General features: G+C 37.8%; 3 protein-coding genes across 10 annotated transcripts in view; all 3 read right to left on the bottom strand.

Moving 5' to 3' along the window:
- Nucleotides 1-8,911, bottom strand: part of LOC128266442 (maternal protein pumilio) — a 185,935-nt gene extending 177,024 nt beyond the window's left edge. For 4 of the 7 annotated variants that reach the window (XM_053002961.1, XM_053002966.1, XM_053002965.1 and 1 more), the window contains exons 1-3: nucleotides 8,045-8,149; nucleotides 4,709-5,830; nucleotides 2,807-3,580 (exon numbers count right to left, since the gene is read on the bottom strand). In XM_053002961.1, the coding sequence (XP_052858921.1) occupies nucleotides 2,807-3,580; nucleotides 4,709-5,008 (1,074 nt within the window). In that variant the 5' untranslated portion in view covers nucleotides 5,009-5,830; nucleotides 8,045-8,149. Of the gene's footprint in view, nucleotides 1-2,806; nucleotides 3,581-4,708; nucleotides 5,831-8,044; nucleotides 8,229-8,818 lie in introns of those variants that run through there. The other 3 variants (XM_053002962.1, XM_053002963.1, XM_053002964.1) reach the window with 3 other exon arrangements.
- A 617-nt stretch (nucleotides 8,912-9,528) lies between these two features.
- On the bottom strand, nucleotides 9,529-12,641 carry LOC128266470 (chromosomal protein D1-like). 2 transcript variants are annotated; one of them, XM_053003017.1, is made up of 3 exons: nucleotides 12,551-12,641; nucleotides 11,814-12,429; nucleotides 9,529-10,575 (listed from the first exon to the last, which is right to left on the bottom strand). In XM_053003017.1, exons 2-3 carry the CDS (start codon nucleotides 12,205-12,207, stop codon nucleotides 9,842-9,844), a joined length of 1,128 nt encoding a protein of 375 aa, XP_052858977.1. In that variant the 5' UTR covers nucleotides 12,208-12,429; nucleotides 12,551-12,641; the 3' UTR covers nucleotides 9,529-9,841. The 2 variants fall into 2 exon arrangements, with proteins under 2 accessions (XP_052858977.1, XP_052858978.1); XM_053003018.1 differs by having other exon boundaries at nucleotides 9,529-10,572.
- Nucleotides 12,642-13,587: 946 nt separating this feature from the next.
- Nucleotides 13,588-16,355, bottom strand: LOC128266477 (chromosomal protein D1-like). The gene is made up of 3 exons (XM_053003028.1): nucleotides 16,248-16,355; nucleotides 15,681-16,159; nucleotides 13,588-14,738 (listed from the first exon to the last, which is right to left on the bottom strand). The coding sequence occupies exons 2-3, from the start codon at nucleotides 15,979-15,981 to the stop codon at nucleotides 14,353-14,355; spliced, it is 687 nt and encodes a 228-aa protein (XP_052858988.1). The 5' UTR covers nucleotides 15,982-16,159; nucleotides 16,248-16,355; the 3' UTR covers nucleotides 13,588-14,352.
- Nucleotides 16,356-16,536: the final 181 nt, after the last annotated feature.

Raw genomic sequence — 16,536 nt, 5'->3', positions numbered from 1 at the left:
CAAGTGTATTCCAAATACAGTAAAGACTGGCAAATAAATATTTAGTTATCTAAAATTTCAAATTTTGAAAATAAGAAAGTGTGTGGCTGATACTCAGACTAATTTGTTTTTGAATGTTTTTTTTTAACTATCAAGATTTGGGTTTCTCAAAAAAAAACAAAACTAAAATTAGAATTTTAGCCTAAAATATATTCTTCTGAGACATTATTTAATCTTCTTTTTGTTTAGATATTTGAAGTCATATAAATTGAGCATCCACTGTACCCCACACAAAATTATTATTCCATTTGCGACCCGATCTAGTGCTTGCTGTTATCAGAAGGGGTGCAGTAAGCTTGGAAAAACTAGAGTAACAGCGCCAGACGCCAAAAGGAAACGAAAAGTAAGGGGAAAAGGAAGGAAGGACATCAACAAAGGAACAGAAAACGCAAGGACAACAAGAACTGAGCTGAAGCTCTCTCTTTTGGCACGACTTTAGTTCCTCTTGTTTATTTTTATGGGACTTCCTGCTAGGAGGTCCTTATTTTGTTCTTTCGCATTCCTTGTGCCCCTGCTTAAATGCAATAAATATTTTTTTCCCCTGTCCCGGAGCCTTCCTTTCGTGGTTTTTCGCTCAAAGAGAGTAAGAGAGATTGCACAATACTTGCACAAAAGGAAGTTGTTGCAGAGATAAACATAAAGATAAGGGTATTGAAAAAAGTCAGAAAAAAGAAGAGTTCGAAGAGTTCGTGGTTAAGTTAAGTTTTAAATTCTCTTTAATTTTTGTGTTCAATGCCAGTAACAATATTTTAGAATTGAAGCATACAATAAAATTTCCACAAACATTTTTTTTTAATTCTTTGTTCAATACATTAACCAAGCGGTGAACAGTATCAGTTTGTACATTTGAGCAGTAGAAATAAATCATAATTTAAAGCTTCTATCAAAACAAAAAGTCCAATAAAAAAAATTTTTTTTTAACACCGTATTGGTTTGCTATAATTTTTATCTTTTGCTAAATTGGGAAAGCCTATATTTTATTTGTTTATTTAAGCAATGTTATTTTAATTTAACATAAAATTTATATACAATTTGTATAAAATAATATTAATAAGAGAGGGTATCCACGAATCAACCAAACCAGAACCGTTTTGATTCGATAATTTGCTTGATAAAAACATAATCAATTGCAGACCACCTAACAAACTTACACCAGCAAAACCTTGCATTGTGTGCGAAGGAAGTGAAAAGGAAATTGCAGTGCCAGGTGACTAGGGGAATCACCGGGTGCCCAAAGGTCGGAAAGAGACGGCACGAAGGACCAGACGGGTAAATTCTTTAATTAAAATAGCATTTTCTATAAACAATTGTGACATAACGAGAACTTCTTTATTCCGAAGCATCTCACCCCACAACTCATTGGTTCCCAGTATTAAATTCTTTCGTTTATAAAATGCAGGTAGTTGTTTCTGGCTAAAGTACCAGCAGCAGTCGAGTTCTCAAGTCATCAGATTTGCCGACGGACAGGTGAGTAGACAGGTGTGTGAGTATGCGAGTGAGTGTGTGTTTGTGCGGCGTGTGCAACGTACTGGCTTTATAAGGTTGAAAAATTGCAACCGGAATGGGATCTATGTATCTCAGCCCGGCCTCTTTCTGCTCTTCCCCTTTATATTTCCACATTTATCTCCATTAGCAGTGCAGCAAACACACGAGTAAAGCAACTCACAGAGTGCTAAGAAAGAGAATGAAGTCTTAAACAAGAACCCAAAGAATGGTAAATTCAGCAAAACATTTATAGAAATTGTATAGATCTAAGAATTAAGGCACATAAGTTATCTCAAATAGTCCCAAACTAACATCCTTAAAAAACTCGAAAATCAGAAAACTGACCTTGCAATCAAAAACATTTAAATAATTTATTTAGCCATGTCAGAATATACTTTTATAGCAAAAAAAAAAAAAATAAACAAAATATCGAATTCCATTAGGGAGTAAAACAATAACTGACGTTCCATAATTTCACAAGTAATATATACATACATGGTTTATACCACAATTTAAAGCGAACTAAGTTTGTAATGGCCTTTTAAATAATATTTGGATTCGTAAACGAACAAGAAAAGTATCCCTAAATAGCAAAGAAGCGAAATGAAATGGAAAAAAAGTTTTCGCTAAAATTCGAACTAAATGAAAACGAGAGAAAATTCTATAAAAACACAAACAAAGGCAAGCAAAACTATTGATTAACCTAACAAGAAAATATCATCAAATTAAATTGAATGGTTAAAGTTTTGCCTACTTTATTTTTATTTGGGGATAAACATTCGATTTAAATATGTAAGGGCTCTATTAAGGCCACTTAGCAATAACTTTTTGTGACGACTCTTTTTCGGCAAATTCGTTGAGTTGGTTTTTTCTATTTAATGGTCAACTATTAAGTTTGAGGTCTTCAAATAAACACCGAATAATAGCAGAGATGGGTGTGATGAGTAACGATATCACGAAATAATTCAATGATATCCTGTCATCCCTCTGTCGTAATAAGATTCAACTGAAATGAATCATCTTCTGAAAAATTGTCACCCCCTGTTTCAAAGTAGGCTTTACTTTATCGTCAACTCAAATCTGGCTATCTATTAAGCAATTTTTGTAATGAAATGAATATTTGGTGTATGAACAGTCCATAACTAGTGTTTGGATACCAATATAAACGAAGTACTGATTAATATATCGCTTATTGGTTAATTCCAAGGTCAATTAAAGGTAAATAGCGTAAAGCAGCATATTTTTCCCTAGTTTTTTGAGAACAAATTCACATTTTACTCACCGCTGCATTCCGATTGGCGGCCGCAACCACGGAGCTATTCATATATTGATTCTGGGGCGGCATCATCGCTGCGCCCATGGGCACCGTAGTCTGGCCACCCATGTAGACGTAATCCTGCGGTCCTCCGGCTCCGGGAGGACCCAATGGCGGGGGCTTGGCCATGCCACCATTCATGCCCGGATGCATGGCTCCACCGTGATGATCGTACATATTGCCGCCGGATTGGGCATAAGATGACATGTGACCCAAGGCAGCGGCATGGTTCAGCAAATTCGAATTGTACTGGCCGGGATGTTGCTGCTGCTGCTGTTGTTGCTGCTGCTGCTGGCCGGGATGTTGGATGCCCAATCCGTTGCCATTGCCCAGTCCATTGCCACCGCCCATTAGATGATGCGGATGTCCCTGATTCTGTGCCTGCTGCTGCTGGGGATGTTGTTGGTGAGGATGTTGCTGCTGCTGTTGGGCTGCAACGGCGGCAGCTGCCTGCGACATCATGTGGTTGTGCTTTGCCACCGCCGCTGCCTGTTGCATGGCGGCCATATTGGCTGCTGCTGCGGCCATCGATGGATGATGCATGCCACCATTCGTGCCGGAGCCTCCATTGTTTCCAGACCCACCACCGCCTCCACCTCCGCCGACCATGCTGCCCAATCCGCTGCCCATGCCAATGGTTCCAATGGCACCGGGACCACCATTATTTCCATTTCCTGGCGGTCCGCCTGGAGCTGCATTAGCCGGATTCATCGGAGGATTGTACTTCCATTTGTCCGGGTTCTGGAAGTGGAAATGAGGTAATCATACAATTAGATCAGAAAACAATAATTGAATTGATTTTATTTCTCTGAAAATTCTAGTAACTAGTTTAAAATGTATTTATCCATAAAGCAGTTTTGTTAATTCAAAATTTAACAATTTAAAGCCCTTAGCTAAAAATGGGTAGATAGTATAAAATTTTGAAATGTTAAACAAAAGCTTTTTTATAAGGCTTTATATAAGAAATTTCTGATGACAATGTTAATGTCTTTGAGGCCAAGCCATAAAAATGTACATTGATGAAGGTCAACTGAATCTAAATCGCTTGTGCCCTTAAACAAATTCACAAAATTATCCTCAAAGCTAAAAAAAATATGATTTTGATTAGTTAATAATACATAATTTTAAACAATTTTAAAAGTCATTACAAAATAGTCGGACTACTTGCTTTCCAAACATTTCTATTAAGAAATTTTGTATTTTTAAACATTTAAAAATTTCTTGGATTCTGTAAGTGTTCACCAAAATCGACTAAAAATGTATCTTCAATTATATTATGAAAAAATGGTCGAAAACATTTATTATTTCTGAAGTCAGTCTGTCTTATTCAAATTTTGATTTTGGGTAATATTACCGCTTAAGTTGTAACATATTTAAAGGAATTCTCAGGCAAAAAACAAAAAAATGTTACTCCCTACGACTTTTCTTAACCGTCTTTCTTAGACTTTGCTATCCTTTTCTAATGTATTTATTGGTTGCCGTCTCAATGCCAAATTGTAATAATCTGTTTATGCAACCATTTTTGGCAGACACCGTCCTTTGCAACTTATACAATTGGCGGAGGTCAACTGAGACAGAAGTAATGCCCACCTTCACCCCCTCAAATAAAGAAATCGAGACGCCGCACAAACGAATCAAGAAGCAGCTCAGCCAAAAATGACCAAGTTCCGAATCGGGAAATTAATTGTCGAAAAGAGAAAATTTTATCAAAATTAAACCTCAAAAAACCATATCTTTGATAGAAAAAATAATATAAAAAGGTTTTTAGGACTGTTGAGTTTCACAAATTTTTTTGAATAGATGAATGACTTGGAATATAATCTCTACTGAGAGCAATAGTAAAAGGCAAAATCTGGGATAGATACTTACATCAATGCCGTGGCCATCGTCGCCGCATGCCCATCGCGTCTGCTGTTGCTTCTGGGCAAAGTGGGCTGCGTATTCGGCGGCAGCGGCCTCGTGTAAGGTCGAGCCCACGGCACCGACGCCGGGTACACCGCCCCCCACTCCGCCCACACCGCCCGGCGAAGGGCGTGGCTGGAAGACATAGCCATCGGCGGCATCTTGGGAAACGCCACCACCACCGCGAGATCCTACCACAATGGGATCCGTGCCAACGCCGACGCCTCCTCGGCCATTGCGATCATCGTTGCCACCCAAAAACTTCATGTGTTGCTGGTGTTGCTGCTGTTGGTGTTGCTGTTGCTGCTGGTGTTGCTGCTGCTGCTGTTGGTGTTGCTGATGAAGTTGTTGAAAATAGGGCGGTGGTGGACCGTAATGTTGCTGCTGATGTTGCTGGTAGAGTTGCTGTTGCTGCTGGTGTTGTTGATGCTGCTGCTGCTGCTGTTGATGTTGCTGTTGCTGCTGCTGCGGCGAAGGCGTCGATATGGCAATTGTGGGCGCGGTTAGGAGCTCAATTTTGGAGGCTTTTCCTAGCTATCGCAGCTGACAATTTTGCGCGTATTGCCAACTTTGTTTGGTTTTACTTTCAAAAATTTAAGCCAACCACCACACACGCGTTCTTATCTCGATTCTTTTCGAAACAAATTCACAAATTGTTCTTCTCAGCTTTTTTTTTTTCAATTTTTCCTTCCGGATTAACACTTGTTTTTGTTGTAAAAGAAACCACACTTTTTGCTTATTATATTTAACATTTAATTTACAGGCTTTGCTGAGATTTTTTCATACACTCTTGGCTCAAAAAAATTAATTTTCTTCGTTTGGTTTGGTTGTCGTGTTTGGTTTTTTTTTTACATAAATTTACACAAAAATTATTGATAATATTTTACACAGTTGCACAGCTGTTGTTTCTTGGGACTTAACAAAACTGAACTTTTTTTTTTAATTACGTATGAGAATTGGTTAAAACTTGAATTTTTACAAATTGATTTTGGAGAATTGTGGAATTTTCGTTTATTAATGTAGTTTATTAATTATAATTAGGATGAATTTTAATTTACACGACGTTTTAATGATGAAAATATACACAAACTGAAATGAGATATATATTGAAAAACGTGATTAGTTAAAAGTGATCAAAATTAAATTGGTGAAACAGAAAATTAGGAATTCGGCATTTTTTGGGATATAATAATTTTTTTTTTTGCAAATTTAAAGAGTTTATAGAAATTTTGGTTCCTGACTGAAGTTAAGATACAATTTGTATTCCCACTTGAAAGACTCTTGTACCACTGTACTTTTGTGCGATTAAAAACTTTGAGCTGGTCATGGTAAAGAAAAGAACCCGATAACACATACAGCAGACAGGGCGCATAATAATAATCAACAAAATACAGCGCACAAGGGGCGAATAAAAGCAAAATAAATTCTTCTAAAACCGAAAGACGAGTAAGACAAATACTAGCCATGATTTCCTCATTACGAAAACAATAACAAAGTCGATGCAAAGGGGCGGAATAGGGGGCGGGGTCGTTTGAGGAACAGGAGTCCCAAGAACAAGTCACAAAAGAAGAAGAAGACTATCCATAGAAGAACAACGCAAAGCTGAATCATGCGCGAAAAATACGGAAAATGAAATTAGTTTTTGCTCAAAGACCGATTAGACGAACACCTTAAAAAGCGGTTGCTTTTTTATGGCGCACATAAATATATTTTATTAAAAGTAAAGTAATAATATTTAAAAATTAATTTTGATTAAAAAATAACAAAAACTAAACAAACATAAGTTGAGTTTAATAACAATCCTTTAGACATTTGCTTCGCTCAAGAAGAATTTAATGTGGAACAAATTTGTCTTTGTATGTACAATAAACTTCAAATGTTTTGACAAAGTTTTATAATTTTTGAATAGAAATGTTTTGTACAAAAAGTTCATTTGGTTATGTATGTTACAAACAGAAATGTACATTAATAAGAAAATTTTAAATTATTTTATAAAAAGAAAAAAAAACTATGAAACTTTTATTACAAAAAACTGTATATCTGTTTAACAACAAAATAAAACTTTATTTTAGCATATGAAACTAAGTTTAACTTATGTATATCTATAGAACTGATTTTTTTAAATTAATTTGAAATCTTTGGAAATATTACAATTTTTATATTCTAAACAGAAATCCAAAACTGGGTTTTGAAAAGAAATCATATTTAAAAACTAGTTAGTTCATCGTTCGGTTTAATGATCTCAAGTATATACATACATATCTGGTGCTTGGTTAAGTTCTGGACAGAATTATAGCGCCTCCCGCGAAGGGAAACAAAAAGCGCAAAGACAACAGGCGTAAAGGGGGTGGTGGGGCGTGAAGAAAGAGGGGCGGTTGAAAATGGAAAACACATAAAATTAACATACACACAGAGGAGCCAAAACAACAACAGCAACTATGCCGGCAGACGATGAGCGAATAGCGAAGAAAACGAAACGAAGACGAAGGAAGGCGAAAGGCGCCCGCAACATGTGAGGTTACGTTTTCAGCGAGAAGAATGCGAGTGGGTCGGTTTTTTTTTTTGGGTTGTTTACGAGAATCTCCATCTCTTCTTTTCCGCCTCCCCACAAAACGACGCCACTCTCATGGCGGAGAGACAAGTGCAGCATGCGAAAAGGGATAGAGAGCGAGAGAGAGTGAAATTGCTGGGCCCCTGGAAGCACGCACACACCCACACGCACGCACTTGGGAATATAAAAACAAACATAAAGATAAACCATAAAAGAGATGCCTAAAAAACAAAGGAGGCGCGGCGGCTAACAAATCATTAATAATAAAAGCCCATCGAATAATTTAATATTTTAGTAGTCAAGTGTTCTTATTGGGAAAAGTACGTATATACAAATGCAAGGCGTCCCGAGAGAAAGAGAGAAAGAGCACGCACACACACAAGAGCTAGATGGAAGGGGGAGTGGAGGAAGAAGCAGAGCAGCCAAATGGCCGCCGCTCAAAAAAAGGAAGAACACGATGGAATAAGGAAATAATGAAACACTCATTCGCACACACGCACAATCGGAAAAATATTTAACCAACCAAAAAAAGGAATTATATCCATTATTCAGGCTCACACACATAATTGATTTTTACCTTTTTCGGGCAAAATATCAAGTAATTTCGCAAACTATTTATAAATGTTTGCATATTCAAAAAGCGGTCTGGAAATACACACACACGCAAACCGTTGTGGAAAAGGAAACCCGATGATGACAATGTAAAACGAAACAGGAGTATTTTACGGTTTTTTCTTTTCCGAAACACTTACACATGCACTTAAAAAGCCTTCGCAATTGCAATTCCTTTGATGGTGTGTGTGCTTTCGTTAAATACGAAATTTAGATTATTTAAATTACAATTATTTACACAGGATGATGAAGAAGAAATCGGCCAGGAATTTCTTCAACGTCGCCGCCGTCCGTCGCAGAACGATAATAAAAGCGAAATGCAAAGACACACTGGCCAAATACAACTACAACAAAGATCGAAGGAAAGAGAGGAGAGAACAAGAACCCCGAAATGAGAGCAGTGTTGGCAAACGTGCGAAATCAACAGAGAGAGCGAGTGGGCATGCTCACAGAGAGAGAGAGAGACAGAGTGGGAGCGCAAAAGACCGACAATTTATTTTACTTTTATTAACATGCGCGCAAAATATTTATATAAATTGATTACACACTTTTGGTCCTTTTATCACCCCTTTTTTTTTGTTCACCCTGACAAATGATTTTACGCTACGCCAGCCAAATTGTTTATTTTATTAATCGATTTTAGGGCATGCCAAATTTGATTAGACGCCAGACGCACACAAACACATGCTCGCACACACACACACCCCCAGCCGGACACTCGCGCATACATACACACACCAGGGTGTTTGTTTTGTTTTTGTTTGCGGCTTTTTTTTTATCAATTGGTAATTTTTTGCACCAGCAATTTGATTTTTGTTTTTTTTCCGATTTGATGCAAACAAATTGTTCTATTTATCACTTATATCACTTAATTCTAGTACTCTTCATGTTTGGTTGTTGTTGGGCACACACACCTTAGCTTATTTGAAAAATTTACATATTACAAGCACGCCGTTCTATGTCTGCTTCTTCTTACGCGCGAACATTTAGTGTGACCGCATGGCAACCGTTCAAATATACCATACCGAAACGTATATATGGTATATATTATTTTTTTCATATATTATTAAAAAATCCTAAATATACTAAAAGATTTATCTTTCGGAATTCCGTTAAAAACTACCCCATTTCAAAATGTCAATGCATTTTGGAGATCTACTTTTGCTTGTAAAACATTAATAAAATATAGCATTATAATATTTAGTAATATTAAAATAAAATGACTTCCGCTGAAACATCCGTTTTGGGCCTTATATTTGGTGTATAACTATTGAAATCATTATTAAATACAGAGATATACAAATTTCAGTCCAGTGTGACCGCGTTTAAGTATGCCACAAAATATTACAGTTAATACAGGACAGATTATGTGTGATAAATATAATAAATATAAAATAAAGTACCCGAAATTTATGAAGGGCTAGGCCAGTCCAACATTGTTTGGTTATGGCCCACTCCCCCTTTAATAACCACCAACAAAAGGAAAGAAAAGCGCATTAAGATCTTATTTTTATTTATTTTACAAACAATCAAATCAAATTACATTTTTTAACATAAAATTCGTCCTTCCGTAATAATTATATAATCTTCATTGGAACCTTCCCCAAAAGAGAAACATACCGGATACTCTAAGACATATATGTTATTTATTTGAAAATGTAAATCAAATTAAAACAGTATTTTCCGAGTTACACGTTTTCTTAGCAATAAGTCAGAATATGCATGTAGTTATGGTTCGTTTTTGTTGTTCGAGGAGGGGGAAGGTTCTCAGGAGTCCTCTCCTGGTATTTTTTGTATTTTGTGGTCTTGTGTGCTTAAGGTTTCCTTTTTTTTTCCTACTTGCAGACAATGGGTTTTCTTTCCTTTTTCCTTTTTTCAATATTCATTTTTTCGTTCGTATATTTTGGGGGGTGGTTGGAAATGTTTATTTTTAATATTTAGGCAGCTACCGATTCGGCATCGTTATAGACGTCCGAAACATTATCCTCGTTGGCATCGTTGTCACCATCGGAGGAGTTCCACTTAAGGGCATCTCCCTTAGTTGGAGTTCCATCCGGGCGACGTGCCTGTCCCTCATCGTTTGGCTCCTTCTTCGAGTTGTTGTGCTCGCCCTGATCGGTGGAATCGGCGTCATCGCCATCGTCTGCGCTGGTTACTTTCGTGGGACGACCACGGGGCTTGGCAGCGCCATCCTTGGCGGCCAGCGAAGGGCGTCCGCGTTTCTTCGGCGTCACTGCCGTCTTCTCGAGCGAGCTCGGAACCTCCACGGACTCCTCATCTTCGTCCTCGTCCTGCTCATCCTCATCATCGCCAGTGTCAACGGCCGTCGGTTTCGCTGGAGCGGCATTGGCCTTTGGACGACCACGTGGACGTCCGTTGGGCACGTAAGCGTGGCTGCCAGTGGAGTCATTTGCTGGTGGACGACCACGTGGACGACCGGTGGGCACATAGGCAACGGGGCCAACAGCCTTGCCAGTTGCCGGACGACCGCGCTTCTTCGGTGGCTCTCCTTCGCCACTCCAGGCGGACTTTTTTACTGCCCCCTTCTTCTTCGGTCTTCCCTGGCCACGGCCTGTGCGTTCGATGTTCAAGTTGACAGCTCCTGTCGGTGGACGACCTAGCGGACGACTCTCCTCAGCGCTGCCATCATCATCGTCGACGTTCTGGTCTTCTGAGGGACAAGGCAGGATATGGAATAGGTAAGCAAATGATGCAAATAGACGTGGAGTACGAAAATTAATATAGGACACCGTAATGTTGCCACCAACGAAACAAAATACATCACGATGCAATTAATAGTCAAAGCTACCCTAAATTCAGTTGATTTCCAATTTTAGCAATTTATACTTATTCTAACTGGCTTTAAATTTGTATATTTATGAGACAAAAGTATGAAAATAGTTTAATAATAATGCAAATAGATGCCACTATTAGCCCTAAAATTTATTTTTTATTGAAACTCTAAAACTAGATATAGTTATGCCTTTAATATTATTATTTTTCTTTGATTCTTTGTTATCACAAGTTTTTATACAGATATATTATAAGTAAGCTAAAGCAAAATTTAAACTAACAACTTACATAGATCGACTTGCGAACGAAAATATTGCATTTCTTTATATCCTAATCTGCATATTTATACTTTACAAATCTAATCGCCATACCCAAACGTTTGAAAACTTTAGTTGGATATGTTTACCTAAACAACATATTTGTTCTATTTCTTAACGACGGTTTCCATCGCAACAAAACCGTCCGTCTGGCGCGAAATGACCAAGGTTGAAACCGGGACTACCTGAGTATTGTGTAAGTCCGCAGGTAGCGTTAAGATTAGGGTGAGATTTAATGTACAACAAACAAGAAAACGATAACCAAACGTAAATGCCGCCTTTTTCAAATCAATTACTGCTAAATGATATACAGCACGTGGATATTATATTGTCTTACAGGAGTCTGCAGTTCTGATTTTAAAATTTCAGATTTTAATTGATTAGATAACAACAAAAAATTTAGGGAAAATTATTTAAAACGGCAAGTTTTCAAAAAATCACTAAAATGGTATTTGTCGAAAAGATTTTTTTGTTCAAGTTTTGAACATGCAATTTTTTGGTCAAGAATGTACAAGAAAGCTCAACTAAAACTTTTTTTCTTTAAATATGTAAATCCAAAAATATAACACATGTCCGAATATTAAGTCTATCGAGTTTTCTTTAATTTATTCGCCATTTTACAACAACAAATAAAACGATTTGTTTTAGCAAAAATACACATTTATTAAAAAAAAACAAAAATGGTATTTGTCGAAAAAAAATTATTCGTTTAAGTTTTGAACATGAATTTTTTTGTTCTTATTGTTTCGACGTTTTGCGTGTACAAGAGTGCTCAATGAAAGGGGTGTCTTAGGCTTACCTTCTTCCTCGCTATCGCTGGGCTGGTGCTTCTTGGGCCTGCCGGCTTTGCGTTTTTTGGCGGACCCGGTGCCGGGCGACTTTGCTGCATCGCCTCCGCCGCCAATGCTTTTGGGACGACCTCTGCCCTTCGAAGCCGCCACCACGGCGGAAGAGTTGTTCAGCTCCTCGTCGGAAGCGGGCTCCTCTACCTCATCCTCATCGTCGTCTTCGGTGATTTTGGCCGCCTTGGGCGGACGACCCCGCTGACCACCGCCTGGCGAACTGGAGCCCTTATTCTTGGCGGGACGGCCGCGTCTTTTGACGTCCGGCGATGCAGAAGCAGCCACGGCTGACGATCCGCCACCTCCTCCTTTTGATGGCCGACCGCGTTTCTTAACAGCAACCTCCTCCATCTTCCGGGATTTAAATAGCCAGCGAATAAAGAAAAATCCTTTTTCTCTGCGCCTTTTTTAGCGGCGTCCCTTCACACACACAACCGCAAGCACAGAAACACACACACAAACACAGACGCTTGCTGAAACGCGCTCTCTCTTGTACACGCACACTATAGTAGTCTTATTTTCGCTTGCCTTCTCTCCTCTTCTTCACCGCTTTTTTGTTTGCCGAAAATCGAGCTGGAAAAATATATGCAGAAAATCATATTTAGTCGCCGATAGGACGCCGCAAAAATTCCTTAAAATATTGTGGAAAATTTGCAAAAAAATTGTGATTTTCGGACAGCGGGGAAATGCTTACTTGCTTGCTTGGACGTTTTAATTGTATAAAATACGCGCACGCTACTAGTACAGTTTATTCGATATTTTTAATGGAGCTATCGATGCCTGTGGGTAATCGATTTTAATGGCTTTGGGGAGGGTGCGGAACTTAGGTTTGACATTTAGCCGCGACCCAACCCACCCGTACGAAAAAAACCAATCAACTAGAAACGATCGCATACGTATTTAAATTTAAATTTTGAGAACTTGCAATTTTTTATCCGTTGGTTTTTTTTAACTTTATGCACAATTTGGTTTTATTAAAGAAAAAACAAAATAATAAACGGATCAGGAATAAATTTAAACTCAGCTGTTGACATTCGTACTTGTTTCAATGGAAAATCTAAAGTTCTCGCTTTGGATAACTCAGAAGTATCGATCGTTCCTATGGCAGCTTTATGATATCGTTTTCAGAATTTGATAAAATAAAAAGCGTAATTCTGAATTATTACCCTTACTATTGCCAAAAGAATAAAAAAAAAAATTTCAAAAATAAGATACATTTTTAGTCACTTATTTTTTTTTTTTAAATATTTTGATTGTTCCGATGGGAGTTAAATGTTATAGTCAACCATTAATTATAGTTAAACCATTATCATTTCTCGAAGAAAATGACAAAACAGCAACGTTATTTTGTTTTCATTTTTTTCCGGTAAAATAAATACTTGCAAAGGAAAACAACTCTAAATATGTAAATGAAAATAGCTTTAAAACAGACTAGTTTGCGTAGAAACGGACGGACGGACAGAATGACTCTCTAGTGATGCTGATCAAGAATATATATTCTTTATAAGGTCGGGAATGTCGCCTTCACTGCGTTGCAAACTTCTGACTGAAATTATAATAACCTCTGCAAGAGTTATAAAAATCACAAAAGTTTTGAAATAATTTTTGAATTTAATTTATTTTTCAATGAAATAAATATTCATTTAACATTTGCCAATACCAATATACAGTATATTTAAATAATTTCAAAACCTTAGCGATTTTTCTAGCACAATGAGTTGTTTGTTCTTCTTGTACAAATATTTATTATAGTTATGAAGATAATTATCTTTAGGTAGATTGTAAGAAGCTAGCATAATGACTAAATTAAGTTTTTTAATAAAAGTTTTTTTATGATTCTTGTGTGTACAAATATTTGGCACCAGTCGATTGTTAAAAGTTAGCATGATTACTCAATTAAGTTTAGTGAGATTTCATAAAATCAATCTTTATTTCATATCATTTTATGATTCTTGTCTGTACATATTTTCAGCAACTCTATGAAGGTAATAATCTCTTCGTCGAATGTAAAAATGGTAACTAAACGATGTTAAGTTAGTTAGTTTTAAGTCCTAGATAGTAATTTAAAATTTCGTGGTGTTGCAGGAATCACTAGTTTCAAAACTGAATCTAGTTAAAAAGTTGTGTAAAAGTGCGCAATACATTTTAGATTTACAAGACCGTGTAATCAACAATGGTTTGTTTGTTTTTATTGTTCGAGGAGGGAAAAGGTTCTCGGGAGTCCTACCATGTTTTTTTATTATTTTTTTTTTTTTTGGATTTTGTGGTCTTGTTAAGTTCCTTGTTTTCTTACTTGCAGACAATGGTTTTTCTCTCCTTTTTCCTTTCAATATTCACTTCTTAGGTCGTATATTTTAGGTGGTGGTGTAGTTGGAAATGTGTGTGTTTTTTAATTTTTAGGCAGCTACCGATTCGGGATGGTTATAGACGACCGAAACATAATACTCGTTGACATCATTGTCGTCGTCGGAGAAGTTCCACTTCAGGACGTCTCCCTTAGTTGTTCTCGGGTGAGCTCGGCGCCTCCACACCTTCCTCCTCCTCTTCGTCGTCCTTGTCGTGCTCATCCTCATCATCGCTAGTGTTATCGGCCACCGGTTTCGCAACGACTGGAGCGGCATTGGCCTTTGGACGACCACGTGGGCGTCCGTTGGGCACGTAAGCGTGGCTGCCAGTGGAGTCATTCGCTGGCGGACGACCACGTGGACGGCCGGTGGGCACATAGGGAATGGGGCCAACAGCCTTGCCAGTTACCGGACGACCTCGCTTCTTCGGTGGCTCTCCTTCGCCATTCCACACGGCCTTCTTCGGTCTTCCCCTTTTAGGCTTGACGGCTACAGTCGGCTCCTCAACGCTGCCATCATCATCGTTCATGTTCTGGTCTGTTGAAGGACAAGGCGGGATATGGTATACATATGTTAGGCAAATTATGCAAATAGACGTGGAGTACGAAATATAATAATATAATAATATTGCCTTTTTCGAATCTATTACTTCTAAACGATATACAGCACGAGGATATATTCTCTTAGGGAAGGCTGAAGTTCTAAAGCAGATTTTAATAATTCTGGTTTTAATAGATTAGATAACAACAAACAATTCAGGGAAAATAATTTAAAATTGATAAAAGTCACTCAAAAAAATTAATGGACAACGAAAGTCTTGGACTGACTGACAACCATTTATGAACATCAAAATGTTTTCATTTTTGGATACTTAATTAGTACATCTCTGTCTTTGAACCTCTTAAAAATTAGGAATGCAATAAGTTGTTGCAGAACATTGCAGTACTGTTCATATAAATACACAACAATTTACAATGATTTGGAAACATAAACTGTACACAAATGTTTTATAACGGAAGTCTCTGGAAATGTCCGTTGTCTGCACAAATTTTTATGCAAACAGTCAGTTTTAAACTTCTTTGTCATCTGCATCCTAAGTACATACATATGTATCTACATTTTAATTCTCTAAAGGAAAAAAAAAATATATATCTAAAGTAAATGAAAATTTCCTAAAGCAAAGAATAAGTTAAAACAATTTTTTTTCAAATGTATTTAAATATTTCACAAATGTCTAAATTTTCAATCGATCGAGTTTTTTTTAACTTATTTATACTTTCAATAACAAGCTAAACGATGGTTTTGCAAAAAATTTCTTTTGAGAAAAATTTGTCATTTGCGCCTTTTTTGGCATTACAAACACAATAAATGACATTTGTCAAAATTATATTTTTTGTTGAAGTTTTTGACATGCATTGCATATTGAGTGCGTACTGTACAAGAATGCTCAACTGCACAAGAATGCGCAATAAGTCTTACCTTCTTCCTCGCTAACGCTGGGCTGGTTCTTCGTGGGACGACCCCTCCCCTTTGAAGGCGAGTTGTTCAGCTCCTCGTCGGAAGCCGGCTCCTCCACCTTATCCTCATCCTCATCAATGTCTTCGTTGATTTTGGCCGCCTTGGGCGGGCGACCCCGCTGACCCCCACCTGGTGAACTTGAGCCCTTATTCTTGGCGGGACGACCGCGTCTTTTGGCGTCCGGCGATGCAGCAGCCGCCACGGCTCCTCCACCTTCAGCTTTTGATGGGCGACCGCGTTTCTTAACAGCAACTTCCTTCATCTTCGGGTTTTAATCAGCAAGGGAATAAATATTCTTTTATTCTGTGCCTTTTTAGCGGCGTCCCTTTACACACACAACCGCGAGTACAGAAACACACGCACACGCACACTAAAGTAGTCTTATTTTCGCTTGCCTTCTCTCTTCTTCTTCACCGCTTTTTTGTTTGCCGAAAATCGAGCTGGAAAAATAAATGCAGAAAAACAAATTTAGTCGCCGATCGGAAGGCGAAAGAATTACTTTTTTTCGGAGAGCGGGAAAATGCTTACTTGCTCTTTGCTTGCTTGGACAGTTTTAATTGTATAAAGTACGCGCACTCTACTAGTACAGTTTATTCGATATTTTTAATGGAGCTATCGATGTGGTATCGATGCCTGTGGGTAATCGATTTTAATGGCTTTGGGGATGGGTGCGGAACTTAGGTTTCACATTTAGCTGCGACTCAACCCAACTGTAGGAAAAAAATCAATCAATTAGAATCGCTGGCTTATGTATTTAAATTTAACTTTTGAAAACTTACTATATTTTTTCCGTGTGTTTTTTTAGCATTATGCACAG

This window comes from Drosophila gunungcola, chromosome 3R, assembly GCF_025200985.1.
Source record: "Drosophila gunungcola strain Sukarami chromosome 3R, Dgunungcola_SK_2, whole genome shotgun sequence".
Lineage (NCBI taxonomy): Eukaryota > Metazoa > Arthropoda > Insecta > Diptera > Drosophilidae > Drosophila > Drosophila gunungcola.
The sequence above is the reverse complement of the archived record's forward strand: the minus strand, read 5'-3'. Positions and strand labels throughout refer to the sequence as shown.

What these genes read in the sequence shown, in the direction of transcription:
- LOC128266470 (XM_053003017.1), bottom strand. Translation starts at nt 12,207, where the DNA reads ATGGAGGAGGTTGCTGTTAAGAAACGCGGTCGGCCATCAAAAGGAGGA. An exon ending in CAGCGATAGCGAGGAAGAAG is followed by an intron (nt 10,576 to 11,813) that starts GTAAGCCTAAGA and finishes CTTGTCCCTCAG; the next exon opens with AAGACCAGAACGTCGACGAT.
- LOC128266477 (XM_053003028.1), bottom strand. Translation starts at nt 15,981, where the DNA reads ATGAAGGAAGTTGCTGTTAAGAAACGCGGTCGCCCATCAAAAGCTGAA. An exon ending in CAGCGTTAGCGAGGAAGAAG is followed by an intron (nt 14,739 to 15,680) that starts GTAAGACTTATT and finishes GTCCTTCAACAG; the next exon opens with ACCAGAACATGAACGATGAT.